The sequence below is a fragment of the Rhinatrema bivittatum genome, chromosome 15, assembly GCF_901001135.1.
Source record: "Rhinatrema bivittatum chromosome 15, aRhiBiv1.1, whole genome shotgun sequence".
Classification (NCBI taxonomy): Eukaryota; Metazoa; Chordata; class Amphibia; order Gymnophiona; family Rhinatrematidae; genus Rhinatrema; species Rhinatrema bivittatum.
In genome coordinates this window covers 50,664,644-50,691,316 of record NC_042629.1, presented here as the reverse complement: position 1 = coordinate 50,691,316, position 26,673 = coordinate 50,664,644, and the positions used below count along the sequence as shown (strand labels likewise).

General features: G+C 46.5%; 1 protein-coding gene across 9 annotated transcripts; it reads right to left on the bottom strand.

Annotated features, from left to right (window-relative positions):
- Positions 1 to 2,613: 2,613 nt before the first annotated feature.
- Positions 2,614 to 19,382, bottom strand: TFG (trafficking from ER to golgi regulator). Of its 9 annotated transcripts, none has more exons than XM_029578669.1 (8): positions 19,243 to 19,382; positions 17,525 to 17,731; positions 16,810 to 16,893; positions 7,276 to 7,422; positions 6,897 to 7,064; positions 6,017 to 6,160; positions 3,746 to 3,838; positions 2,614 to 3,428 (listed from the first exon to the last, which is right to left on the bottom strand). In XM_029578669.1, exons 2-8 carry the CDS (start codon positions 17,706 to 17,708, stop codon positions 3,058 to 3,060), a joined length of 1,191 nt encoding a protein of 396 aa, XP_029434529.1. In that variant the 5' UTR covers positions 17,709 to 17,731; positions 19,243 to 19,382; the 3' UTR covers positions 2,614 to 3,057. The 9 variants fall into 9 exon arrangements, with proteins under 9 accessions (XP_029434529.1, XP_029434531.1, XP_029434532.1 ...); XM_029578671.1 differs by having other exon boundaries at positions 2,614 to 3,425; XM_029578672.1 differs by having other exon boundaries at positions 6,029 to 6,160.
- Between the last annotated feature and the right edge of the window lie 7,291 nt (positions 19,383 to 26,673).

Here is a 26,673-nt window from a genome sequence, read left to right as displayed (position 1 = left end):
TCCTCAGGTGGCGGTTGACCGACTTGAGGTCCAGTATGGGCCTGAACATCCCTTCTTTCTTGGGGACAATAAAATAAATGGAATAATGCCCAGTATTTATCTCTTGTGGAGACACTGGTGTTATGGCCTCGAGGGCCAGTATTCTGGTCAGTGTAGCTTCCACTACCGCCCTCTTGGAGATGTCGTGGCAGGGGGACTCCACGAACTTGTCCGGAGGGATTTGCAGGAAATCCAGGTAGTGTCCTTCTCGAATGATGGTTAGGACCCACTTGTCCGACGTTATCTCGACCCATCTGTGATAGAATAGGGCTAAGTCTGCCCCCTATGGCTTCTTCCCTTGGACAGGTCGGCTGAATCTCATTGTGGGGTGCGGCTGGGGCCTGGACCCGAGCTGGTTCCCCTCTTGTTCCGAAAGGACTGGTTCCTGCCCGTAGGGCGGGGTGCTTGGTAGTTGCTTCTATATGGATTGAAGCGCTGTGAACTTCTGCCCCTGGAGGACCGGGGTAAGGGTCACTGGTTTCTCTTATTCCTTTCCTCCGGTAGGCGCGGCAATGGGGACTCACCCCATTTGTGGCCAGTTTCTCTAGTTCACTACCGAACAGTAGGGATCCTTTGAAGGGCATCCTTGTGAGATGCGTTTTGGAAGATGTGTCGGCTGATCAGCTTCGGAGCCAGAGTTGTCTCCTGGCAGCCACAGCTGACGACACTCCTCAGGCCACTGTGCGCACCAGATCGAAAGCAGCCTCTGCAAGGAATGATAACTGCTGGTTCCATGGCCTCCCCAGGGGTGCTGCTCCTGGTCTGGGATAAACAGGCACGTGTCACTATGGTGCAGCAGGCCATTTGTAGGGACATAGCGGCGACGTTAAAGGACTGTTTAAGGACGGATGCATCTTTGAGCGCTGCTCCTCCCTCCACTGGGATAGTAGTGCGCTTCGAGACCGCACAGACCATGGCATCCACTTTTGGGCATGTCAGAAGGTCTTTGGCCTCCGGGTCCAGGGGGTACATAGCTGCCATAGCTCGTCCCCCTTTGAATGTGGACGCTGGAGCACTCCATTCCAGGTCAATTAGCTGCTGGACGGCTTGTAACAGAGGGAAATGGCGGGAGGTCTGGCGGAGGGCCCTCTAGCAGGGGATTCGACTTAGGCTCCCCTGAGGCACTTGCGCCCGGGATAGCGTGCTCCTTCAGGCTGTGGGTGACCAGGTCAGGGAGCTCATCCTTGGTGAAGAAGTGTCTCATGGTTCGGTGAGGCTCTGTTCCTGGGGGGAGTTCCCCCTCTTCTAGGGGCTCTGCTTCCTCTTCAGAGTTGTCCGTGTCCCCATAGGTGAGGCTTCTGGGCAGAGGGAACCTTTGTCTAGGCCTCGAGGTCTTCTGGTGGGAGCTGTGGCTGATCAGCGAGAGGTTCCGTTTGCATGTGAACAAAGATGTGTAGCCCTTTGAAGAACTCCACCCATGAGATAGACACCGAGTCCAAGCTAAGGGGCGTGGAATCCCTGGGGGTCCCCATCTGCGGGGGTGTACCGCTGGAATTTGCTAGGTCCGGGGTACCCACTGAGGAGCTAGTGCTTGGCCCTGGGTGGATCTCCCAGGGCCTCGGCCTCCTCGCTTTGTGCGGCTCTGATACGGCATGCTGGGCAGAGGCCTTGATCTCCGTTTCCGGTGGTGCCATGGCTATCGGCACGTAAACCCTTATGCGCTCCGGCGCATCTAAGATGTGTGTATGGGTTGCACGCGCAGTTGTGCGCCCAAGTAGGGGGTAGGCGCGTGACGCACGAAGCACGAATGTCTTATGCCCTTGTGCGTGTAACTTTATGCGCACATGTAATTTGTGCAACTAGTTAGTCTAGTGCGCCCGGGTCGAGACGGCGAAGGGAGTGGCGAATAGGGCCAAGATGGCGACAGCGACCACGCGGACAATATGGCGACCACCACAGGGGGTCTCCACGTGGGAGGATCCTTGGAACTAACTGGGGCCTGGCCCTGCTAGGGTGGATCAACCTAGTGGCACTGGTCCCAGCCTGTGACCTGTGCGACTCCTCGAACCTTGGAGACCGGAGTCTATGCTGAAGATTTCTACCTTACCTTGTCTTTGGCGCTTCCCGGTTTCCTTCTGGGAGGTCTCCAGCTGCGGGGGAAGAGGGCAAATACCTTCACCGCCACACTCGAGGGTGCACCCTCTGCCTCTTAGCCGCACCCAGGATCAGGGGCTAGGTCCTCGCCGCGAATCGGCCATCGGACCGAGGCTTACCTGGCGAGGGACCACGGAATCACCTCGGGAATTCTCAACTGGAGGAGGGAGCAGAGGGTATCACCGCAGGAGAGCGGGGCTCCTCTTCAGAGGTAGGTTTTTCTTCCGAATTTGGGTTTTCTCCGTTGAATTTGGTCTAACGCTGAGAGAGTGTGCAGATAGTCCCTAACTGCTATGGAGATGGAAAATACTGAAGAGCTGCACTTCCTGCAGGGGTATATGTACTAGGGGCTGACGTCAGATTGAAATCTGATCCATCTCCAACTGCTATCAGGAGTACACTATACCCATTGGTCCTGAGTCCATCTGCTACACGCTAGGAAACCACCATTACACAACATACTATATGCCAAACAAGCAAGCCATTTAATTCTTTTATTAGGTCTGTGAATATTACAATTTGTACATAATACCTAGTTTTCATGTCTGTAGAGTTCTAACTCAGTTAAAAGTAAAAACAAGCCAAACAACTAGTTAAATCTGCAACTAGCATTTCAGTATCCTTCAGACAAGGCAAGCTAGATGTCATAATCACTTTACAACACACTTAGTAGTGTTTCAAAAAAAAAAAAAAAAAAACCCTGGCACAACTGGAAAAAAAAAAAAACAGACAGACATGTTTGGTCTTTTGTCCCCAAAAATTATATTCCATTGACTTAAAAGCAACAGTACTACCCATGAAGGATGGTCTGCTGTATTTCAGGTCTTAAATTTCAATGCAATTGAAAAGGAGGGAATAATGGAGTCAAGTTAGGGACAGATGGGATCTAGCAGCCTCTGCCATCGTTGTGCTGCGAAGGTTCTTTTATCGGTAACCAGGACCCGGCTGGGTATAACCCTGACCGAAGGGAGGACGGTTGCGTGCATAAGGATTTGGCCCGCTGGGAGAAGGGGTCACAGTACTTCCTGGGGGTGGCGTGAACCCTGGTCTAGGCTGGTAGGCAGCAGGCTGGCTTGCAGCCATTCCTGGCTGGGAGGCAGGGGGCACGCTATAATTAGCAGGCTGGGAGGCTTGTGTCGTATAATTCTGTGGAGGGTAGGTGCCCGCCTGGTACTGCTGAGGGGTCTGAGAGGGCAGCTGCTGCTGCTGAGCAGGGAATCCAGGAACAGAAGCCGGTTGGCTGTAAGCCTGGAACTGCTGTGGTTGTTGAGGTGTCGCCTGTTGACTGTAGCCTGCTGGAAAGCAGAAGAAGAAAGAGAGTGGCATGAAGCAACACCATGCATACCAAAACAGAAGGCAGGTACAGTTTCTAGACAATTTTACACTAATTAGTAGAGATGTGAATCGGAACCAGAATCGGATCCGATTTCAGTTCCGATTCACATCTCTACTAATTAGTCTGCCTGGTCTCGTTTAAAAATTAAATGTATGCTCATGAAGAAAAGCAGAGTTTGAGGAATGCACTGTATATTCAGTGACTCACATCTCCCCCTCCCCCCAAATCTACATGGATAAGCTCCCCCCCACAATGACCACTAAGAAATTGACATACCAGGGTACTGAATGCCAAACTGGGGCTGGGGCTGGGCCTGTTGCTGTGAAGTAGGATAGCCAGGCTGCTGCTGGTACTGTTGATACATCTGGCCTAAAAATTAAGAACAGTTTTAGCCAGTTTCTTCTGTCAGAATCACTGTGAGATGAGAACTTTTGGCAGAGTATTTACAACTTCATCGCACAAAGCATTTACATCAGTACTTCTAACAAGTTTATTTAAGCTGTCAACCAAACATTCCCCTGTTGATAAGGAAGGTGTAAGATGGAGGTTCTGGAGACCATGTAAGAAAAATAAGGGGGGGGGGGAACACCCACTAGAATGGATCTCCTCGTTAGAATCTGTTGGCTACTTCATAATATGGATCAGCAACCGTCAGAGACCAGAAGCTGGGCTCAGGGGACCACCAGTCGCACGTACTATTCTATTTCTTAGGCGCTTAACCAAACAAAATCAATTAGCTGGTGAAAATGGAAATAAAAATCCCAACCTCTCACTACCAACAAAGGGATGGGGAGCGAGCATCTAGAGAAACAAAAAAGTGAAAGTATTGTCATCTTAACGGCAACTAGCCCTACACTTCTCAGGCTCCCAGAAGAGTCTGTTCTGAAGATGGAAACTAAGGAATTATTCCATCTCCAAGACATGAAAAATGTGCTGAATCTAAAATGTTGCTTCTGGCAGGGTCTCTTTTTAGTTTCTATGTCAAAATTGTAGCAGAATGATCAGGTTAAAGGAAGTAAATCTGGCACAAGATATGCTTGGTCCAAATTACCTTCACAGCTACATTAATCAAAGAATAGTGAGACTAAGACCTCAGAGAAAACGGCAATGTTTATATAAGAGCAAGAAATTACATTCCTTCAAAAAGTAATCCATAAACTATGCCCAGCCATTATTCAAACTACAGTCCTGTGCTAGGACATCTACCTAATCTGTTGCTTGATACTGACTAACTGTACTGCAATCATCACAAATAGAAGCCAAGAAGCAGTCTACTGAAAGAATTAAAAAACAATTACTGTTTTAACCTAAACTGCAGATTTTCAATAAAACAGCACAAGGCCAGGCCAATGGCTCCTGCAGCATTCACAACCCATGATGGGTGTCGAGACGTCATAGTGCAATGACGACACCTAGTGGAGGAGCCCTGGTATTGCAATGGCTGGACTAAAATAAGTAGGAAGGGGATTACTGGAGCTCATTGACCCAGAAGGAAATAACTAGGTCCAAATGGTGGGGGGCGGGGAAAAAAAAAAAGTCACAACTTACATTTTCAAACCACTTGCTATTTGTCTTACGGTTCTTAGCCCAGTCCTCAAGGCTCCAACCACAGGACTGGTTTTTAGGATATGGACACTGAAGACCCACCTTAAAATTTGCATATTTTGGTTATCCTGAAATACAGGATCTGGTAGGGGATGCCTCAAGGGTAGGGTTCAGAACACCCCTAACAACTCTGTCAAAGAAACCAAAGATCCCTTACAGCTGCTTCTTGCTCACAACAGGACTGGTGCTTTGAGAATACTAAGCACTTGGATTTTAGAAGCAGTTCTCACATCACCCATCAAGCTTATTAGCAAGGACCAACATAATAAAAAAAAAAAAGTCATGGTTTATAGTCTAGTAAAATCCCATCCACCCTACATAATATCTAATATTCCTTGAGTGTCTCATTGTATGGTGTCAGGGATTTCTATAGAGGCCATTCAACTCTAAACCAGCTTCTATTTAACTAGTAGGACACACTGATAATGTCTGCCAATAGCAGGTTTACCTAGATTCATGGCTACAAAACCATAATCTATTTAGGTGCATTAACACTAGCAGTCAAACCCTCTTCAATAATTTGAGACAAAATATTTGGTGTACACACTCCAACTAGTTGACCACGCCTGTGTGAATAAAGCATTCCACACAGCAGAAGGCCCAAGTGAATACGGACCAGTGTTAGCTCCACGTACAAGAGCTTCCTGGAGCATAGTGCACTTTCCAAGTGCCCAAACTACATGACAACTGCCAAAAGGAGAAATTACTGTCCGCTCGAATATAAATGGCTAGGCTTCTGCATATTTGCTAGTTTTGTAAGTGACTTACACCAGCAGTATGAAAAATTGCAATCTTTCAGTGCCATCTGGGGGTTTTACACTGAACAGTCAGACCCAAACTATGAATTCACTGGGTGATGGCCTGAAAAGCCCACAAATGATTGCTGCTATGAGTGCTTCTATGATAGTTTGCTAAAGAGTTTGTGAAAGCAACAGCGCTGACCTTCCATCTGACCTGCTTGTGGCTGCACCCCGGCATAAGGGGGCTGCTGTGGCTGCACACCAGGGGGATGGGCTGCAGAGGAGGAGGAGGAGGTGATGCTATCAGGTGTACCAGCCCGTTCTTCTACGGGAGCACTGGGAGGCCCTGAAAAGAGAACGCACATGCGAGAAGTAGATAGCAAGAGCCATGATTCAGTGGCAACGGATCGCTAGGCTTTTTCCCATGCTCCTTCCCTGCCGGCAACACTGCTTAATCATCCAATTTGGCAAACTATCCCAGGGACTGGGTCGAGCTCAAGCAGTAATCTGCAACTTTGATTTTTTTTTTTCCCCCGCCAGCTTCAAGTGATAACACAAGGTGAAACCTGAAATGTGTGTCGTGGTCATGTATGCTGAGAGTGGAGTCACCAGGATCACCCTTTAGTCCACAGAAACCCAAATAGTAGAAATGTTATCTTCAAATATTTACCAATGATGGGATAGGATTCACTATTTCCTATTTTCAACATGCAAAGTAATGAGGCAGTGCGTCTTGCACACTATCTACCCTGACTTGCTCATCAACAGTTAAACTTGAGCCACTTCTCCCTGCTCGTAACACAAATCCTAAGTAATTTAGTTTAACCTGAACAGAAAGTATATAGTGATTTATAAAATGTAAACATGTGAGTTTTAGCTATGAAACTAGTGGGTGCAATCTTGAAATCAAAGGGAAAGATCGCACATGCTAGGCCTCATTCTGAAACACTGGCAATGTCCATGATTAAAGGATAAGTGGCACAGGAGAGAAAAAAAAGAGCTTGTAATAACTAACATCAAAAGCTATCTAGGGGAACTCTGCAAACTCTACCCTTTCCATTGAATGAAATATCCAACCTTACCTGATGCCTGATCTTCGGACAGTCCAAATGCAGACATGACATTTTTGTTGATTTCATCTGGATTTTTCAGGGGGTCAAAAGCAGACATATTAGCTGCTATGACTTGGGTGGAAGGCTTAACAGTTGAGTCAGGAGCAGTGGGTTTTTCTTCTCTACCATCCAAAGCATCTGCATGTTAAAGTGCGCACACACACACATATACGTACAAGTCATTCCCAGCATAAAAACCGATTGCCCAAAACAGGTACAGAAGCCTCAGAATGCTATCAAGCAGGCATTTTTTTTTATTTTTTTTTAAGATGTTATGACTAGAGTTTTAATTATTAAGATATGGCTTTATTTATTTATGTGTGTCGAAGACGGTCCTGCTTTAACTCACCATTCTCAGGCAGGCTGATAGTAAGCCCCGGCTCCGAGGGAGGCTCTAAGCAATCCAGCAGCCGGTTCACCTTGTTGCGAAGTTCTATCAGCTCTCGACGGAGATATTTCACCTGGCTGGATTCCAGGGGTCTCGGCTGACCATTAACTAAACCAAAGAGGAGAAAGAGGATACTCAAAAAGGTTCCTGCAGGGATAAATACAGCTGGGACCCATTGGGAATAAGACAATCATTTCTGGGGGGGAATGAATGCCATCTAGGCCTCCGCAGAGATATAGGCTAGTGTTCTGTGCTGACATTTAATCTTTCTGTGGAAGGCAAAAGAGCAGTATTATATTTGGCAGGCATGCATGTGTTGATCTTAAGTACAAATTTACATTACAAAGTGGCTCAGATCCACCAAGCCAAACACTTAGCTGAAAGGATGTAATCGGAGTATGATTTACAGCCTGCCCGTAGTCCCAAGCTCATTTTTAAAACGGGGGGAAAGCACAGCAACAAATCCAATGGTGCATTAGTAAGACGACACTTGGGGCAGGGGCTGTCCCGACTTTGCCTTTGCTGCTGATTCTTGGAAATTAATTTTACAACCGGAGGCTGGGCGTTTATACTAATAGAAGCTCGCTTTTTTTTCACAAGCCATTCTTTTCTAAGTTTTTTTTTTTTGAGGACTAAGTTTAGCATATTTAAGCAGTCTGCTCTGGACGGGTGTGAAGGAAAGAATGTTACAGAAAGCAAATGCACAATAAACCAGCAGATCATACAATGCACTCTACTAAACCCTAAGGCAAGAAACTGGATATTAAAACAGGGCCTGGGGAGATTTTAAACATCACCTCTTTAAAAAAAGAAATCAGCTTTACACCATACTATTGGGCTATAGAGTGCAGCCATGTAGTTTTGAGGGCAGATACTGGCTGGAATAATTAGACAGGTTAGAACTACAAAACAACAATTGGGAGAGAGATGGAAGCAAATTAGAACTTTGACAATCTGGAGGGATATTTTCTTTTTTGCTCACAATGGGAAATGCAACCCTTATCTTTAAGCCTATTATAGAACTATCTTGCGCTATTTGGATCTCATTTCTAAACTCCATATTGGATAAAAGCATGAGGCATTCGTGGCTCAGTTTGTAGCACTGTGCGCTCTAGCTGGGATCAACAATCCAAAAAAACTGACCACGCTCCTTTCCTGACAGACAGCAATTTGCTGATGAGAAAGCATCTCTCTTACAAAATAAGAAATAGATGCCACAAATTAAGTATTCCAAAACACTTAAAGCCACTTCTTATGCATGATGATTTCAGGACCGTGTCACAAACTCTTATATTTACTGGATTTGACTAGTGCAATACTCTATTGGTTTGCAGCCTATCCAACCCTTGCAGTTATAACAGAATGCTACTGCAAGAGTTTTAATCAGGCAACAACAAATCTAATCACATTACACCCGTTTTGAAAACATTGCATTGGTTGCTGGTTAAATTTTGGATACAATACAAAGTGCTTTGCATTCTTCATAACATGATTAACACCACCACCGATTAGCTAAGTGCATCATTGCACTTATATATGCCACAGTGAAACCTGAGGTCTGCTAACAAGCGTCCATTACAAATTCCTTCATTAGACTCTGCACACATAGTGAGGAGAGAGAGAGAGGGCCATCTCAATTGCTGGTTCTAAACTATGGAATACAATGCCAGGTGACTCGCGTGTCCAGAAAGATAGAGAGAGAGGTTTAGGAAGGACTTAAAAACATGGCTTTTCAGTATGGCACATGCTGCTAGAAGATAAAGAGTAAGTTGGAGAATAGTCATGTATTTTATGCTCCGTTAATTTTATAGGCAATAGCGATATTGCGTTATTTTGTATGCTTTTGAAAATGATTGTTTTATTGTGAATCACCGTGACTGTCTTTTCAGAATGATGGTATATAAATAAATATGAAAGATATTTCACCAGATCCCATGCAACTCAGCCCGGACCCCTCAGTCAGCCAAAAGGAGGAAAGCAACACAGATTAAATATGCTGATTCCTCTACCTTGCACTCACCCAAATGAAGGGCAGAGACCACCCACACTCTTCCCATCTTATGATGATTTTAAACACTTGACCTAGAGAAGAAAGGCTAAGCACCCCCTGGGATTGTTAATCAAGTCATCCAGTTTCAACTCCAAAAATGTGATTTTGCTACCATATTTGACCCCCCCCCCCCAACATTCTTTAGGAGTGGTTAACCAAGGAAAATTGGTTCTTACCTGCTAATTTTCATTCCTGTAATAGCACAGATCAGTCCAGACCAGTGGGTTTATACATCCCTTCCAGCAGATGGAGACAGAGAACAAAACTTTGAGGCACTGCTACATAACCGAGAGTACCACCTGCAGTCCCCTCAGGATTGACCTATACCCAAGCCAAGATTAATGTAAACCCCCTCAAACAGAGGGATCAAGGGGTTGGACACCCCTCAAACTATATACTTTGTTAGTCGAGAACCAAATACACACAAGAAGCATAAACACCACGAATCCTGCCCCACTAAGATAAAGATTCTATAGCAAATTATTATAATTGGCAGGAAAAATCAGTCAGTGAATGGGAGGGGCCTCTGGACTAATTTCTGGTATTACAAGAGCGAAATTAGCAGGTAAGAACCAATTTTCCTTTCCTGAACATACCCAGATCAATCCAGACCAGTGGGATGTACCCAAGCTCCCTAAACCGGGCTTGCACCCAAAAAACCTGCATGCAGGACACTGTCCCCATAAGATGGCTCATCCTACGCCCTGACATAGAGACGATAATGTCTGGTAAAGTATGAATCGAGGACCACACTGCAGCCCTACAAATCTCCTGTGGTGACAGCAGCTGACAGCCCAGGACGTGGCCTATGCCCTAGTGGAGTGCGCTCTCAAACTCAGAGGGATCTGCCACCCTTTATAAATGTAAGCAGAACAAATGGCCTCCCTAAGCCAATGAGAAATGGTAGCCTTGGAGCCTTGGCCCCTTTCTTTCACTCCACTGAAAAGGACAACAGATGATTGGAACGTCGAAACGCATTCTTGACTTCTAAATAGTGTAGAAGAGTCCACCGCACATCCAGAATATGTAACTCGCTATCCTGAGGGCATTCTCTCGACCACTCCGGAAACCCCGGAAGCTCCACAGTCTGACTGACATGAAAGGAAGACTCCACCTTTGGAACAAAGGAAGGTACTGTTCTCAACGAAACCCTGTCCCGGCAAATCCGCAAAAACAGGTCCCTAACACCACAGGGCTCACAGCTCTGAAATCCTTCTAGCCTAGGGGTGGGCAATTCCGGTCCTCGAGGGCTGCAAACCGGTTGGGTTTTCAGGATATCCCTAATGAATATGCATGAAAAAGATTTACATACGACTGAGGTAGAGTGCATGCAAATCTCTCTCATGCATATTCATTAGGGATATCCTGAAAACCCGACCGGTTTGCGGCCCTCGAGGACTGGAATTGCCCATCCCTGTTCTAGCCGAACAAACTGCCATTAGAAAAACCACTTTAAGAAGAGCAACCCTGAAGGATTTGACGCTGAAAGGCTCAAAAGAGGGTCCGCAGAGGACACGAAGAACCAGACTGAGACTACAATCTGGACAAATCTTTCGCACTGGGGGATGCAAAAGCTTTACCCCCTTGAGGAATCTAATGACATCCGGATGAGCAGTCCTATCCTGAAACCTGCTTCTGAGTTCTCCCAAAGTGAGTCATATGCCAAACCCTTGGCAACCCATGCTACAGGAAGTCTAACACATGTGACATCCACCATCAGGGCATCCAGCCGACGCTGAAGACACCACACTTCAAAAAGTTTCCAGACCCTAACATATGCCATGGAGGTCGCCAGCCTTATGGACTGAAGAAGCATGGCGATGACCTGCTCAGACTAACCCTTCAAGCACAGTCTCCACCTCTCAAAAGCCAGGCCGTGAGACAAAAGTGATCCTCCCGATCCGAAAATATGGGCCCCTGACGCAGCAACTCTGGGAGAGGAGCCAGTCTGAGGGGACATTCCACCGCGTGTTACACCAGATCTGCGAACCACGGTCTCCGTTGGCCACTCTGGCGCTACCAGAACTACACTCCCATGATACGATTCTATGCGCCTGAGGACCCGACCAATGAGAGGCCATGGAGGAAAAATGTACAGGATTCCTGTTGGCCAAGGGCACACCACAGCATCAAGGCCCACTGAACCAACATCTTTTCTTCGACCAAAAAATCTGTCTTCGAGTTGATTCGCATCGCCATCAGATCCAACTGGGAAACGCCCCACCTTGTGCAGATGTAGCTCCAAGCCTCAGGGGACAACTCCCACACCCCTGGATCCAGCTGTTGTCTGCTGAGGAAGTCCACCTGCACACTGTCTACTCCCGCTACATGTGATGCAGCTAGACCTTGAAGATGATGCTCCGCCCAGGCAAATAGCCTCTGAGCTTCCAGCGCCCCAGATTGACTTTGTGCCACCCTGCCGATTGATATACACCACTGTAGTCGTGTTGTCTGAGAACACCCGAGCCATTCGTCCCCTGACCAGGGGCAGAAAAACCTCCAAGGCTCGACAGACCACTCTCCTCCAGACGATTAATGGACCAGGACTTTTCTTCCGGGCACCACAGTCCTTGTGCCAACTGGCCCGAGCACACTGCCCCCCAACCCGAGAGGCTTGCACCCGTGGAAACCACCACCCAGTCCATAGGCTTCAGGTCCATTCCCTTCTCTAAATTGAGACGAGACAGCCACCACGAGAGACTGGACCTGGATTCTCAAAGCAGAGGCAAGGGAAGATGAAATTCCTCAGACCAAGGACTCCACCTGGACAACAGTGCATGTTGTAGTGGTCTCATGGGCGCAAATGCCCATGGAACCAAGTCTGATATGGAAGCCATGAACCCCAGAACTTGCAGATAGTCCCACACAGTCGGCATCTCCAACTGGAGACACTTCACCTGGGCTTGCAACTTCACCACCCGGTCCGCTGCCAGGAAGACTCTGCCCTGCTGAGTGTCGAAATGGGCTCTCAGGTAAACTAAAGAATGACTCTTTTGCACATTTATGACCCAACCGAGCGACTGCAGAATGATTACCCCCTTCTGGAGAGACCTCTGCATTCCTCCTTTGACTTCGCTCAAATCAGCCAATCATCCTTGTGAAGGGCCGCTACCACCACCACTTTGATGAATGTATGGGGCGTGGTCACCAGACCAAAGGGAAGGACTCTGAACTGAAAGTGCTGACCCAACACCATGAAGCGAAGAACCTCAGATGTTCCTTCTGAATTGGGAATGTGCAGGTAGGCCTCCTTAAGGTCCAGGGAAGCTAAAACTCCCCCCTTGCGAACCACTGCTACGATGGTGTGCAGCGTCTCCATGCAAAACCGCGGGACTCAAAGGAATCAGTTCACCTTCTGCAAATCAAAAATGGGACGAAAGGAGTCCTTTTTTGGAACCACATAGTAAATAGAATACCTTCCCTGTCCTTGCTCTGCCAAAGGGATGGGAACAATGGCCTTGAGGGTGAGCAACCTCCCAGAGTCCCCCCATACTGCCTCTCACTTGCTGCGAGAGTCTACATGCAACTCTACAAGGCCTCCCTTAACGGGCATGAAAAATCTAAGCGTAGCCCTCTCGTATCACTTCCAGAACCCAGCGGTCCGAGGTAATCCTTTCCCACTCCTGGTAGAAGCTGGGCAATTTGCCTCCACAGCTTCTACGTAATAGGGGGGAACCCTAGCTTCATTGGGCTGACTTTCCGCTTCCAGCATCCTGACCAGTCCCCTCTCTGCCCGACCTGTGGGCTCCACGAAAGGACTGCTGACGCCACCGCTCTGCTTCGAGGCAGATCCAGACGAACTTGCCAGACAAACCTACAGGAATCCCAAAAACAGGCCGAGCTGAAAACACAGTCTTGCTGGGATTCCTGTCTTCTGGCAATCTGTTCCCCTTGGACTCCCCTAAGACCCTTCATTAACTGACCAAATCTTCTCCAAAACAGCTTCCCCTTAAAGGGAAGATTACAGAGCTGGACCTCGGCTGACCCGAAACACAACAATAGAAGCCTATGGCCGCCACCGAGGAGGCCATGCTGCAAGCTGACATACGCACCAAATCATACAGAGCATCCAGCACATAGGCTATACCAGCCTCCAGGTGAGCCGCCTGCAAGAAATTGCCATCTCCCGACCGTAGCCGGCATCAGCGCCTTCTAAATCCAACACAGACAGGCCCTCTGCATCAAACTGGCTCAGACGGGCCTCTCACAGACTCAATGCTGAGACCTCAAACATCCGCTTGAGCTGCAACTCACCCTGCTGTCCTGTATATTCTTCAGGGCTGCCACCCCCACTACAGAATTGTCATCTTCTTGGTAACCGCTGAAACTGCCGCATCCACCTTCAGAATCTTCAGCAGTTCAAGGGAGTCTTCTATTAAGGGACAGAGCTTGGCCATCTCTCTGCCCACCTTCAGACCAGCATCTGGAGAGTCCCATTCCCGGTTCTCCAACTTTCAGATCTTCTTGGCAACAGAAAGGCACTAGTGTGTCCTCTCAGTCCGTCCAGGACTGGATTAATGCCCTCATTATTCCAATTCCTTCCTGAGTGACCTTCACGCCTTATTCCTCCAGCACCTGAGGAATGAGCAGCCACAACTCTTCCCTCTTGAACAGACGAACAATTTGCAGATCATTCCTTTCCGGGACTGGAAACTCGTCCTGATCAGAGTCATTCTTAGACCCATCCATTTCGGGGGTCGGCAACTGGGATCAAGGGGGGCATCCTGCACCTGATCAGAGTCCTCACCATTCTTGGAAAAACCGTCGGCAGCCGCACAACATTAACCCCAGGCGCTGCAGGATATCACCAGCCCCGAGAGGCTATTTTAGGCTTCTTACCTGCGGGCGCTCTTCAGCCTGTCTTCTTCCTGCACCCCTCCTCCAGCTAGATAGCCTTGTTCAAAAGGAGAACAAATTTGGGGGAAAAAATCCCCTGAATCATCCTCCCCCAACTCTGGGGGACTATCAATTGCATCCCCCTCCCCCACCAGGGAAAGGGGGGGAGGGGAGTCTTCAGATCGCACCGCAACCTCCTGCTCAGCCTTCCCGGTGGGAATAGGGGCAGGCCTGGGTGTGTGCCGGCCTCTATTCCTTCCACAGGCCCCCACCAAGGAGCCCTCCTGTTCAGAGCTGCACTCTGGGCAGAGGAACCAGGCGTTCAGCCACGAGGCACGTGGCCATTTTTGTTTTGGCATCATAGCTAGGGAAAGTGCTAAGCTGCACACCCCTGCTGCGCCTCACACATGGCGCCTAAGAAGCACGGCGCAAAGCAAAGCCTCCGGGCTGCCACCAAGAAGAAAGCTGGACTCTGCCGGTGCGAGGGAACGTGGTGCCTCCCCTGCCAGCTCCACCAGCGCGCGAACGAAAGGGCAATCGCACCGCAGGCCCCGCCCCCCAACGCAAGAGTCAGCACTGTTTGCTGCAATCTCCCGGAGCCCCGGGTTATCAGTGCACCAACCAACAGTCTTTCTTCCACTCCTCGGCCCTGGCCAGCAGCTCCTGCTGACAAGGCCCACCACTGGTGACTACTTACAGACTTTCCTGCTTGCCAAGGACTGCTTCAGTCGCTTTTTTTTTTTTTTTTTTTTTAAACAGTAAGGGAAAACTTTAATACTTCCCTGCCAGGATTAGTGGTGGTCGAGTGGGAAGCCTCGGGGGAGGGGTGTCGAGGGAGCCAGATCCCCTGGGCTATCGGACTGCCCGGTATGCTGCAGACGAAACTCAATCAGGGGTATCCAATCCCCGGTCGCCCGGCTCCACCTGAGGAATGGCCCAAGAAGGTGCCACCTCAGGGAGCTACCGCCCCCTACACCTACCACTTTCTACTTGACTAAACAGGTTTGGGGTTTTTTGTTTGTTTTTTTTAAACTAGCCACAAGCTAGGGACTGCAGGCGGCACTCTCAGTTAAGTAGCAGTGCCTTTAAGTTTTGTTCTCAGGCTCCATCTGCTGGTAGGGATGCATAACCCACTAGCCTGGACTAATCTGGGTATGTTCAGGAACAAAATATTAAATGACCACAATGAGTGCTGAGATAGCACACTGAAGACAGTCCATAAAGCAGTCCAAAGTGGCGCCAAAGGGAGCTGCATTTTGTTTCCTCAGCCACAGAAATATGTCAGTGCATGACAGTTCTGAAAGTATCAGATCGAAAATTTCAAGATCTAAATTTTTTCCATGTGTGTGCACTTTTTGAAAACACAAAAAGATTGCTGGCATATAATTCATCTGTAAAATGTTCTTTTTATTCCCTCTCCCAGGTACATGCAATCCCTGCAATTATAAACAGGTAGAGATGTTTTCTGTACCATACTTCCAAAAACAAAATGGAAAATTAAATCAGATAAGTGACTTGCTGCAGGCTGCAAGAGCAAACTTCAGTTATGTCATTTGTCACAGCCTTAGTTATCTGGGCATATCATGCTTTGGACCTTAAAGGAGGGATGATGAAATATATCAGATAAGGTGAATGTGATACTGGGAGATCTTACTGTTATGACTTGGCTTTAAAAAATTGATTAGAAATAGTTAGTTTTTTTCCTTAGCATACCAGCCATGGGGATCAAGTGTAAGATCACTCCCCAGCCATCACCTCTGCAAACCAACACTGTTCTGGACCCTAAGGCCCAGACATTCTGTGCTTCTCTTTGTTCTTCATAGCTTCTTTCAGTTGTTATATTATCCTCCTCTGAAAGGCAGCATGGAGCACTGCTTCCCATGCCAGTACCTAGCAGATCCAATAGGGGTCACTGCAAGGGCTCAACTCCCTCTATCTCACCAATGACCAAGGAGCAGGAGCCCGATACTGGAATCAAACCTAAGTTTTGCACTTGGCAGCACAACGCATTACCCACTAGACCACTCCAGTTAGAGTAAGCAAAATAAAACTACTTTTTGGTGGGAGCCCTAGAAATGATGGATGTGCATATACAGGGTCTCCAATGTATACATATTCATTGTGGCAATCCTGAAAATCTGACTGGCTGTGGGGTTACCAGCACAGTTTTGGAAAGCCCTGGTCTAATATATTTGCAATCTAATTGTAGGCATGTGCATTTACATAATGAAACAAAACAAATTTTTTAAATGCTGCAAACAAATCTCTACCCATTAACTGAACTTCAGTCCAGTCCCCCCCCATCTGCTGGCCTACCTAGAAATGCACATGGCAATGTGTTACAATCCCAAACACTAATATAGGGAAGAAGGCATTGATCAGATTCAGAGCATTCCTTTGCTAGTTAACTGGTAGAACTATAGTTTGAAAGCGTGCTTACCCAGCCCCCTCAGAACAGAAAGGACATGCCAAACTAGCAATAGCAGCACTAAACAAACTTCTGCAGCTTAGAGTGGAATCTTATCACTCCTAGACTGGTTACAATGTATATAGCCATATATTCACAAACATATTAAACACCAGTAAGAAAAAAAAAGAATAATACTCACCAAATAATGTCAGTTTGAGTATCCTACTGCACTGAATAGCAAAGGAAAGATCCGAGCTATCAAAAATTGTTATAAGATCACCATCTAAAAATTAATGAAAAACATTATCAAAAAAGATAACTTCTCATGGAAAAGGAGTAGATTTATAATGGAAATATGTTAACATAGTAGATAATGGAAAAAAAAAAAGACCAATTGGTGCATCCATTCTGCCTAATTCTTCCTAATGTGCTTGACTTCACAAAATGCAAAGTGCTTCAAGAGCTATTCACACTACTGTAACCTATTACACAAACTTAACTGGGAAAACAGATTTATACACACAAACGGGAATCAATAAATAAGGTGACTAAGCATTTTATCGCCTTATTTATTGATGTGTGTATAGACAGACACCTGCTTTACATCAGTTTCCTCATGGCATTGCCTAGGAGGCAAAGGAGTTGGCTAGTTTCATTTTATTTCTTTTTTTTTTTTTTAGGATTAATTTCCTTTGCTTTCCCTTAATATAGCCCACTTCCAGCCTTGACTGTATACCAGACATCCTAGATACATATACATCTTCCTGAGCTGGTGCGTCATGCTCCCTTCTCTGGCCATATTTCAAATCTGCTATATTAAGTGAATCTGTATAGTACTGTGTACATCTAGGAGGGCCATAAAAATGTAAGTATAGCAGTACATCTTAAGATTTTCAATTTTATGCAATGCCCACCTTCATCTTTATACTTTATTGTGACTTCGTCACTGCTCTGAAGCTTCCCTCTGAACACTCTCTGCATCATTAGCACCAACTCATCATAGGTGATGTCCTCATTGTGAATGGGAATTCTTCGAATATCCTCTCCAAGTTGGGCTTTGATTATCAGCTTCCCGCTCAAGTCTAGCTGTCCGTTCATGGTGGACTCTGTGTTCTAAACAGCTGTCAAACAATACATTAAAACATAGCATCATAGTAATGTCGGCAGAAAAGGACCAGATGGTCCATCCAGTCTGTCTAGCAAGCTTTTTATGGCATTATCTGTCACTCTGTGCAGGTTACCCCCATGATTTTATTAAGGGTAGTAACTGCCACTCCATGCAGTTAACCCCATGCCTTATATCAAGGGTAGTAATATTTACAATCAAAACCAAGCAATTGTCAAACCTATATCAAAATTACTGTTTAGCAACATTTTTACTGGGCGAGGAGGCTTCTTGAAAATTCAGACAATGCTGCTTGATGTTCTTTGTTTGGGGACTTTGCTGCACAAATAACCAAATTAAAGAAACACCAACTGTATGGCAAAGATGTTCAAATGTTTACAGAAAGTATTAAAGTCAGAGCAGCCTTTGCAGCAGCAACTGTATCCATCTAAATTACAGCAGGTCATTGTTACTGGAAAGAATGTAAAAGAGACGGGTAAAATGCTGGAGGCAACCTACAGTAAATGAGGAAAGACAAAGGAAAGTAGAAAGACCACAATAGCTAAGGCAGAATTGATGACAAACATGCAATATCTTATGTCTAAAAAGCATGAGGCTTCATTCCTGCACGCAACTATATGCCATGAAGTATATATTTCTGTTATCCTAAATGTTTGTAGTTGAAAAAAAAATCCATACCTTCCAAAGGCATCAAATAACAGCCACTGTAACCAGCCCATCTGGCTGTAGTTGTCCACTCCAATTAAGCCATCTGTATTTATTTTAATTTATACTTATATAGAATGAATGGATGGATAATGCTACCCAAAGTTTTTTTTTATTTGGTAAATTAATGTAAATATTGCTAGAATTACCTTACTTTTAAATTGTATGTTTTAGTAATTAGTAAATTAAGCATTATATAATGCTACTAGATTCGGGGTTCTTTAATTTCACACCTAACATTTACATAAATACCAATACAAATTAACAGAGAAAGAATTTTTATAGGCGTTAACCTAATTTAAAGCCTGGTATGTGCAAACCAATCCCATCAGGAGACACTAACCAGAGGGAAAACCGGTATCGTGACCTCTACACTACTTGACTAAAGTGAAAAGCAAACAGATTCAATCGCAAGATAAAGTTGTTTAATGCGAACAAGAAGTCGAATTTGTGTTTTGCTCCTCTTGCTCAAACGCTACCTGATTCATCAGGCCCAACTACTCCCTGAGCCGGGGCGGCGTCCTGCCCTAGTACACGCCGCGGGGAGCAAGAGGAGGAGATCCCCACCAACTACCTGAACAGGGAGGAGGAGGAGAAGCGGCGCCCCGAAGCCTCCGAAAGCCAACCGAAGAGAGGAACGAAACATAAACCGTAACTCCAGGGTCAGGCCCAAAACTCGGGAGACAGAGCCCGCCCACAAACAGGAAGCAGCCCCAACAGCGGGGGCCCCTCCCAGACCCTCGCCGTGTCTCCTCAGCCCCTCCGGGGTTACCATCTCGGCTACAGATCGTAGACACCCACCAGCAGCAGCCGGCTCCGACCGTCCGTCCGACCGACCGAACCCTCCGCTTCCTCTCGCCGTGCGTGCGTGCTCCCAGCCAATCGCGTGCCGACGCCGTCAATCCGCACGCCCGGAATCCGTACGTGGCAAGCAGGGGAAGTGGGACGGAGCATGTGCAGCGCGCCGCCTCGCCCGGAAGTGACGCCACCCCGTGGCTGTCAGCAGGGCGCTGCCTGTCGGGATTGTAACCTAAGGAATAGGACGATTGCTGACTGTTCCTTATTTTCAGTTTCCTACTGTTACCAATTTCCGAGTCCTAGCCCACTATATTTTTCAGCACCGTAAGCAGTAGATTAAGTTGGATTTCACCTATAATTTGTTTTTGACCCTTAATTCTACATATCTGAGTGAACTAATAGGATAACCTTCCTGCTTTACCCGTTGCCAGGGGAGAAAACCACAGACGTGCCACTTTTCATGATACTTACAAATTAATTATGTTCAGAAAATGTAGGTATTTCTCCAGCTTCATAGGGCCTACATTCTTAACAGGCCCATGCAATACTGACGCCTTAAAAATCCTGCATCCAAAGTGAACGCACTTTTTTTTTAAGGCGCACATAATCCTCTTTCCTGGGGGCTTGATGCAATAGAAAAATGAGCTGCCGTGCTAAAAAGGGCACACTAGGGATAAATTGTGCATCTTTAAGACGTCCATGGCATTAGGCACCCATGCACAGTGGCTGAGCACAGGTTAGTAAAACAGACATTCAATGTTATGAGGCACAGCTTAGGAAAATGGATGCTCCTTAATTGAGCATCAATTTTCCTAACCTGAGCACCAGCACAACTTTTTTTTATTATTTTAGTAGTTTCAGCTTTTCTGTTAACTTTTAAGCCTTCTCACAACCTCCAGGGCTAGCATTAATTTTTGAAGGTGGACATGGGGTACATATTTATTTTTTTACAGACAGGAGTAATAGCTACAAGCCTCATCAACATGACATTTATGTGTGATGAGCGCTATTAGCATCACACGCTTTGAACACATTATTTCCTAGCATGTAGCAGATGGACTTAGGACCAATGGGTATAATGGGCTCTTGTCAGCAGTTGGAGACAGAGTCAGATTTCAATCTGACATCAGCACTATATATACCCATGCACGAGGCTTTGCTCTCCAGTTTTTTCCATCACCGTTTGGGACTTCACGCACGCTTGCATAGCATTAGAAAACCAAACGCACCTGAATGGACCTTGCTCACCATGGCTACGAGCCTGCAGGGATAGGAGTCCACTGCCAGGAGCTAACGGCTCAAGGACAATGGGACAAAGAAGAGTTGGCATGGAACATAAACCGACTGGAAGCCCGAGAAGTCAGACTAGCCTGTCTACGGTTCAGTCACAGACTCCGGGGCAAATCAGCCACCGTCATGTCTGACAATGCCACAACAGTGGCCTACCTCAACCACCAGGGGGGAATCAGAAGCCAGGAGGTGTCTCTGGAAATAGAGCTCCTAATGACGTGGGCAGAATTAAACCTACAAGGGATATCAGCCGCCCACATCACAGGAAAAGACAACTTCACTGCAGCTTACCTCAGTAGAGAGAGTCTGGATCCAGGGGAATGGACCCTGTCTACAGCAGCCTTCCAGCGGATAGTAAACCACTGGGGAACCCCAGCCATGGATCTTCTGGCAACCAGGTCCAACACCTGGGTTCCCAAGTTCTTCAGCCAAAGACGGGACCCGCTGTCCCAGGGACTCGACACCCTCGTCCAGACCTGGCCACAGGAGGACCTACTGTACGCCTTCCCGCCGTGGCCTCTACTGGGTGGAATTATCCGCAAGATGGAACACCACAGAGGGCTGGTACTTCTAGTGGCCCCGGACTGGCCAAGAAGACTGTGGTATACGGACATGCGAAGACTTCTGGAGGGGAACCCTCTACACCTACCTCCACACAGGGATCTACTCCAGCAAAGACCGATCCTTCACGAAGACCCAATGATATTCTCGCTTACAGTCTGGCCATTGAGAGGTCTCACCTGAAAAAGAGTGGATTCTCAGGACCAGTGATTGACACACTGCTCCAAGCGTGCAAGTTCTCCACCTCCTTAACATATATACAAGTATGGAGAATATCCGAAGCCTGTTGTGAGGACCGCAACATCCTTCCACAGAAGGTCAAAATCCCCATGATCCTGGAATTTCTGCAGGACAGCGTGAACAAAGAGTTGTCCCTCAACTCCGTCAAGGTGCAACTGGCTTCCCTGGCCCGCTTCAGACCCAGGGTGGACGGCACCAGCCTAGCAGCCCACTCAGACGTCTCCCGCTTCTTAAACGGGGTCAAGCACATTCAGCCATCTCGAAAGTGGCCGATACCCCTATGGAATCTCAATCTAGTGTTAGACTTCCTCGCAGGAGCTTCGTTCAGACCAACTTGCGGTCTGTCCCTACAGCTCCTGACCTCGAAGACGGCGTTCCTCGTGGTAATCTGCTCAGCTCATCGAATCTCCGACCTTCAAGCCCTATCATGCCAAGAGCCGTTCCTCAGATTCATGCCAGGATCCATACAGCTGTGCACTGTACCCTCCTTCCTGCCAAAGGTGGTTTCTCACATCTCTGTTAACCAAACCATCTCACTGCCATCTCCAGCCAAGCATAAAGACTCTGAAGACTCACGCCTTCTTCGCCATCTGAATGTCGGCAGATCCTAGTCCGATACCTGGAAAGTTCGGAACCTGTATGAAAGATGGACCATCTGTTCGTTCTTCACAGCAGGAAGAAGCAAGGGGAAGCAGCCTCGCGGGCAACCATAGCCCGCTGGATCAAAGAAGTAATCAAGGCAGCCTACGTAGAGGCAGGCAAGCCTCCATCTCTACAAGTCAAGGCCCATTCCACAAGGGCCTAGGCAGTGTCCTGGGCAGAAACCAAGATGCTGTCACCCGCAGAGATCTGCTGGGCGGCAACATGGCCCTCCATCCACACCTTCTCGAGATTCTATCGCCTGGATGTTCAGGCCAAGGAGGACATAGCATTTGCAAGGGCAAGTCTAAATGGGCCACGGGCAGCCTCCCACCCTGTTCGGGAGTAGCTTTTGTACATCCCATTCGTCCTGAGTCCATCTGCTACACGCTAGGAAATGTAGAAATTACTTACCTGATAATTTAATTTTCCTTAGTGTAGACAGATGGACTCAATATCCCGCCCATGGCTGCCTCGCAATCAAGAATCCTTGGCGGAACCTCCCCCCGACTGCAACACAAGCACAGGTAAGCCAACCCTAGCTCTAGTTCAGACACCCATATTACCAGGTGTCGGCGCTTCTCGGTTGAGTGCCCAGGCAGTCTCCAGCTAGAAACTACGTCAACCAATCAGAGTTATCAAGTTAACCAAGTTAATCAAAATTATCCAAACACACATATATCCATAATTGCTTTTTAAGGAAAAAACTGGAGAGCAAAGCCTCCTACATGGGTATATGTAGTGCTGACGTCAGATTGAAATCTGACTCTGTCTCCAATTGCTATCTCCTGGGCACACTATACCCATTGATCCTGAGTCCATCTGTCTACACTAAGAAAAATGAAATTATCAGGTAAGTAATTTCTACAATCCCCTTATTTCTTAGTGTTTAGTAGAGATGTGAATCAGAACCAGAATCGGTTTGGATTCCGGTTCACATCGTGGTTTTTTTTTCATCCGGTCCGATCACAGTTTTGTTTATTGGCTGCACCCGAGCCGATAAACAAAAAACCCACCCAGACCCTTTAAAACTAATCCCTTAGCTTCCCCCACCCTCCCGACCCCCCAAAAAACATTTTACAGGTACCTGGTGGTCCAGTGGGGGTCCCAGGAGTGACCTCCCGCTCTCGGGCCGTCGGCTGCCACTAATCAAAATGGCTCAGATGGCCCTTTGCCCTTACCATGTGACAGGGTATCCGTGCCATTGGCCGGCCCCTGTCACATGGTAGGAGCACTGGATGGCCCGCACCATTTTTAAAGATGACGCCGGCCATCCAGTGCTCCCTCCATGCAAGGGCAAAGGCCATCGGTGCCATTTTTATTAGTGGCAGCTGACAGCCCGGGAGCGAGAGATCGCTCCCGGGACCCCCACTGGACCACCAGGTACCTGTAAAAAGTTTTTTTTTGGGGGGGGGGGTGGCGGGGGAAGCTAAGGGATTAGTTTTAAAGGGTCAGGGTGGGTTTAGGGGTTATTTTTGTGTGCTGTTTTTTCCACCCTCCCCCAAAACGATTAGAGAACTCCCACGAACAATATCGTGGGGTTTTCCTATCATTTTGGGGGAGCCCCTGATTTCTGACAATTTTGAAAATATCGTATGATATTTTCAATCATCCGAAGCCAGATTCACATCCCTAGTGTTTAGACAGGTGGATCTAGCACAAGTGGGTTATGCACCTCTCCTAGCAGACAGACTCAGAGCAAAGTTGACATCACAGTATATAGAGCCTGGCCTTGACATCAGCCCACCAGTATTCTTAGTCTGCAGCAGATAGGAGACGTGCATCTCCCTATTGGGGCTTGCTTAAAGTTTTCACGAGAAAAGAAGAAAGAAAATTAATTCTCCCCGCTCTCCTATGGTGATACTATACAGTCCCTTCCGCTGTTGAGAAGTCCTGAGGTGATATATATTGGATTTTTCCTAGTCGTACACTGTTCAGCTGGTAAGAGGTGCATAACGCACTTGTTGTGGATCCACCTGTCTATATTAAAGAAAAAGAAATTATCAGGAAAATAGTAATTTCTCATTGCATAAAGGGTTACGCCTACAACCGCGGGTTATTTTGTGCACTAGCCTGAGCGCACAGTATTGCATCAGCCTGCATGTTTGTTCCTTAAGCAATGGAAGGTGAAGCATCAGGATCCAAACCTTGGCTTTTCAGGTTTGCAGACCCTTGCTCTACTCGCCAGTACCGTCCACTGCAATTTATGGCAGAAAGCTTTTTAACAGGGCCCAGTTGCTGGTATATAATTCAGGCATTGACCTTTCCTGCAATCCTACATTCCACAATACCCACAGATTCAACATTTTGTAGTTCTGGTCAGTTCTGGAAGACTTTTTGTCATACTGCTATTGTCTTTAATCGGCCTCCACCAAATTAAAACATATTCAATGTATTTATACAGGACTCTCAAAACAAGCACCTTCACCTACACAGAGCCTGCAAGATAAGAGTTGAACTCCAGCTCCTGCGAAAATGTTGCTTGTAAGGAAAAAATTACTTGTACAATCTTTTATCTTGATTGCAGCTGTTTGATGATTGCACAAGACCAAAGGTTTGATGGCTGGAGACTGCTAACACGGTTCAGTGTAAATGACTACAGTATTGAGTTATTTGTCTTTTCTAATCTTCAAATTATTAGCTGGGGATAGTATAATTTCCTCACTACCACAGTGCTCTTTGCAGCTGTTAATAGACTCCAGTAGTTGCAGTTCTGAAGTTCAGGGTAATCATCATAATCCTATGCAGCGGGAATTTCTGCCAGATCAATAAACCCAGAACCTTTTTCAACTTTTTTTTTTTTTTTTAAATCAACATTGCCATACTGGATCAGACCAAGGGTCTCCTGTTTCCAACAGTGGTCAATCCAGACTACAAGTACCTGGCAAGTGCCCAAACATTAAGTAGATCCCATGCTACTAATGTCAGTAATAGCAGTGGCTATTCCCTAAGTAAACTTGATTAATGGCCGTTAATGGACTTCTCCTCCACAAACGTATTCAAACCTTTTTTAAACCCAGTTGCACTAACTGCACTAACCACATCCTCTGGCAACAAATTTCAGAGTTTAATTGTGCATTGAGTGAAAAATAATTTTCTCCGATTAGTTTTAAATGTGCTACTTGATAACTTCATGGAGTGCCCCCTAACTTTATTATCCAAAAAAGTAATGAACCTATTCACATTTACCCATTCTAGACCTCTCATGATTTTATAGATCTCTATCATATCCTCCCTCAGCTGTCTCTTCTCCAAGCTGAATAGCCCTAACCTCTTTAGCCTTTCCTCATAGGGGAGTTGTTCCATCCCTTTTATCAGTTTGGTTGCTGTTCTTGGTACCTTCTCCAGTGCAACTATATCTTTTTTGAGAGGCGGCAATCAGAATTGTACACAATACGCAAAGTGCAGTCTCACCAAGGAGCAATACATAGGTATGAGATTTTCCATTTTATTCACCATTCCTTTCCTAATAATTCCTAACATTGTTTGATTGTTGACTGCCACAGCACACTGAGCAGATGATTTCAATGTATAATCCACTATGACCCCTAGATCTTTTTCCTGGGTGGTAGCTCGTAATATGGAACCTAACATCGTGTAACTACAGCAAGGGTTATTTTTCCCTATTTGCATCACTTTGCACTTGTGCACATTAAATTTCATCTGCCATTTGGATGCTCAATCTTCCAGTCTCGCAGGGTCCTCCTGCAATTTATCACAATCCGCTTGTGATTTAACTGCTCTGAATAATTTTAAATCATCTGCAAATTTGATAACCTCACTTGTATTCCTTTTCAAATCATTTATATATATATTGAAAAGCACCGGTCCAAGTACAGATCCCTGAGGCACTCCACTGTTTACCCTTTTCCACTGAGAAAATTGACCATTTAATCCTACTCTGTTTCCTGTGTTTTAACCAGTTTGTAAATCCATGAAAGGACATCACCTCCTATCCCATGACTTTTTAGTTTTCTTAGAAACCACTCATGAGGGACTTTGTCAAATACCTTCTGAAAATCCAAATACACTACATCTACAGGTTCACCTTTATCCGCATGTTTATTAACTCCTTCAAAAAAGTGAAGCAGATTTGTGAGGCAAGACTTCCCTTGGGTAAATCCTTGCTGCCTATGTTCCATTAAATCATGTCTTTCTATATGCTCTGTGATTTTGATCTTCAGAATAGTTTGCACTATTTTTCCCAGCACTGAAGTCAGGCTCACTGGTCTATAGTTTCCTGGATCCCCCCTGGATCCCTTTTTAAATATTTACGATTTGCAGCCTGGCTGGACCTGTATCAGGCTGCATAGCTGCATTCCTCTTCTCAGTCATAGGGTATAGACATGACATATAATAAAGGGTTCACACAGTCAATACAGGCAGTTGAAATGTGATGCTTATAGAAAAATTCTGAATATTTCCTGGAAGGAAAGGATGCATGAGATGATGGGAGGTGGAAGAACGCCAACAGTAGATCTGACTAAAAGGAACATGAGATTCATTAGTCTTCCTCTGAGTTTCTGGTAGCAACTCAGCTAATCTAGAAGTGGAGGGCATGATAGACAGCAAACAAGAAAGCAAAAAGCAGGCTGGGATAATGGCCTTAAAAAAAAAAATGGTCAAGATCTGGAAACTTGGACAAAAGAAAGTGGAGCAACTAAGCTCCCAACCCTAGTCTGGAGGATGGTGCCTGATGAGTCA

Coding starts and splice junctions, on each gene's coding strand:
- TFG (XM_029578669.1), bottom strand. CDS start 17,708: ATGAACGGACAGCTAGACTTGAGCGGGAAGCTGATAATCAAAGCCCAA. Junction 16,894..17,524: donor AATAAAGTATAAAGATGAAG/GTGGGCATTGCA, acceptor ATTAATTTTTAG/ATGGTGATCTTATAACAATT. Junction 6,161..6,896: donor GTCCGAAGATCAGGCATCAG/GTAAGGTTGGAT, acceptor TTCTCTTTTCAG/GGCCTCCCAGTGCTCCCGTA.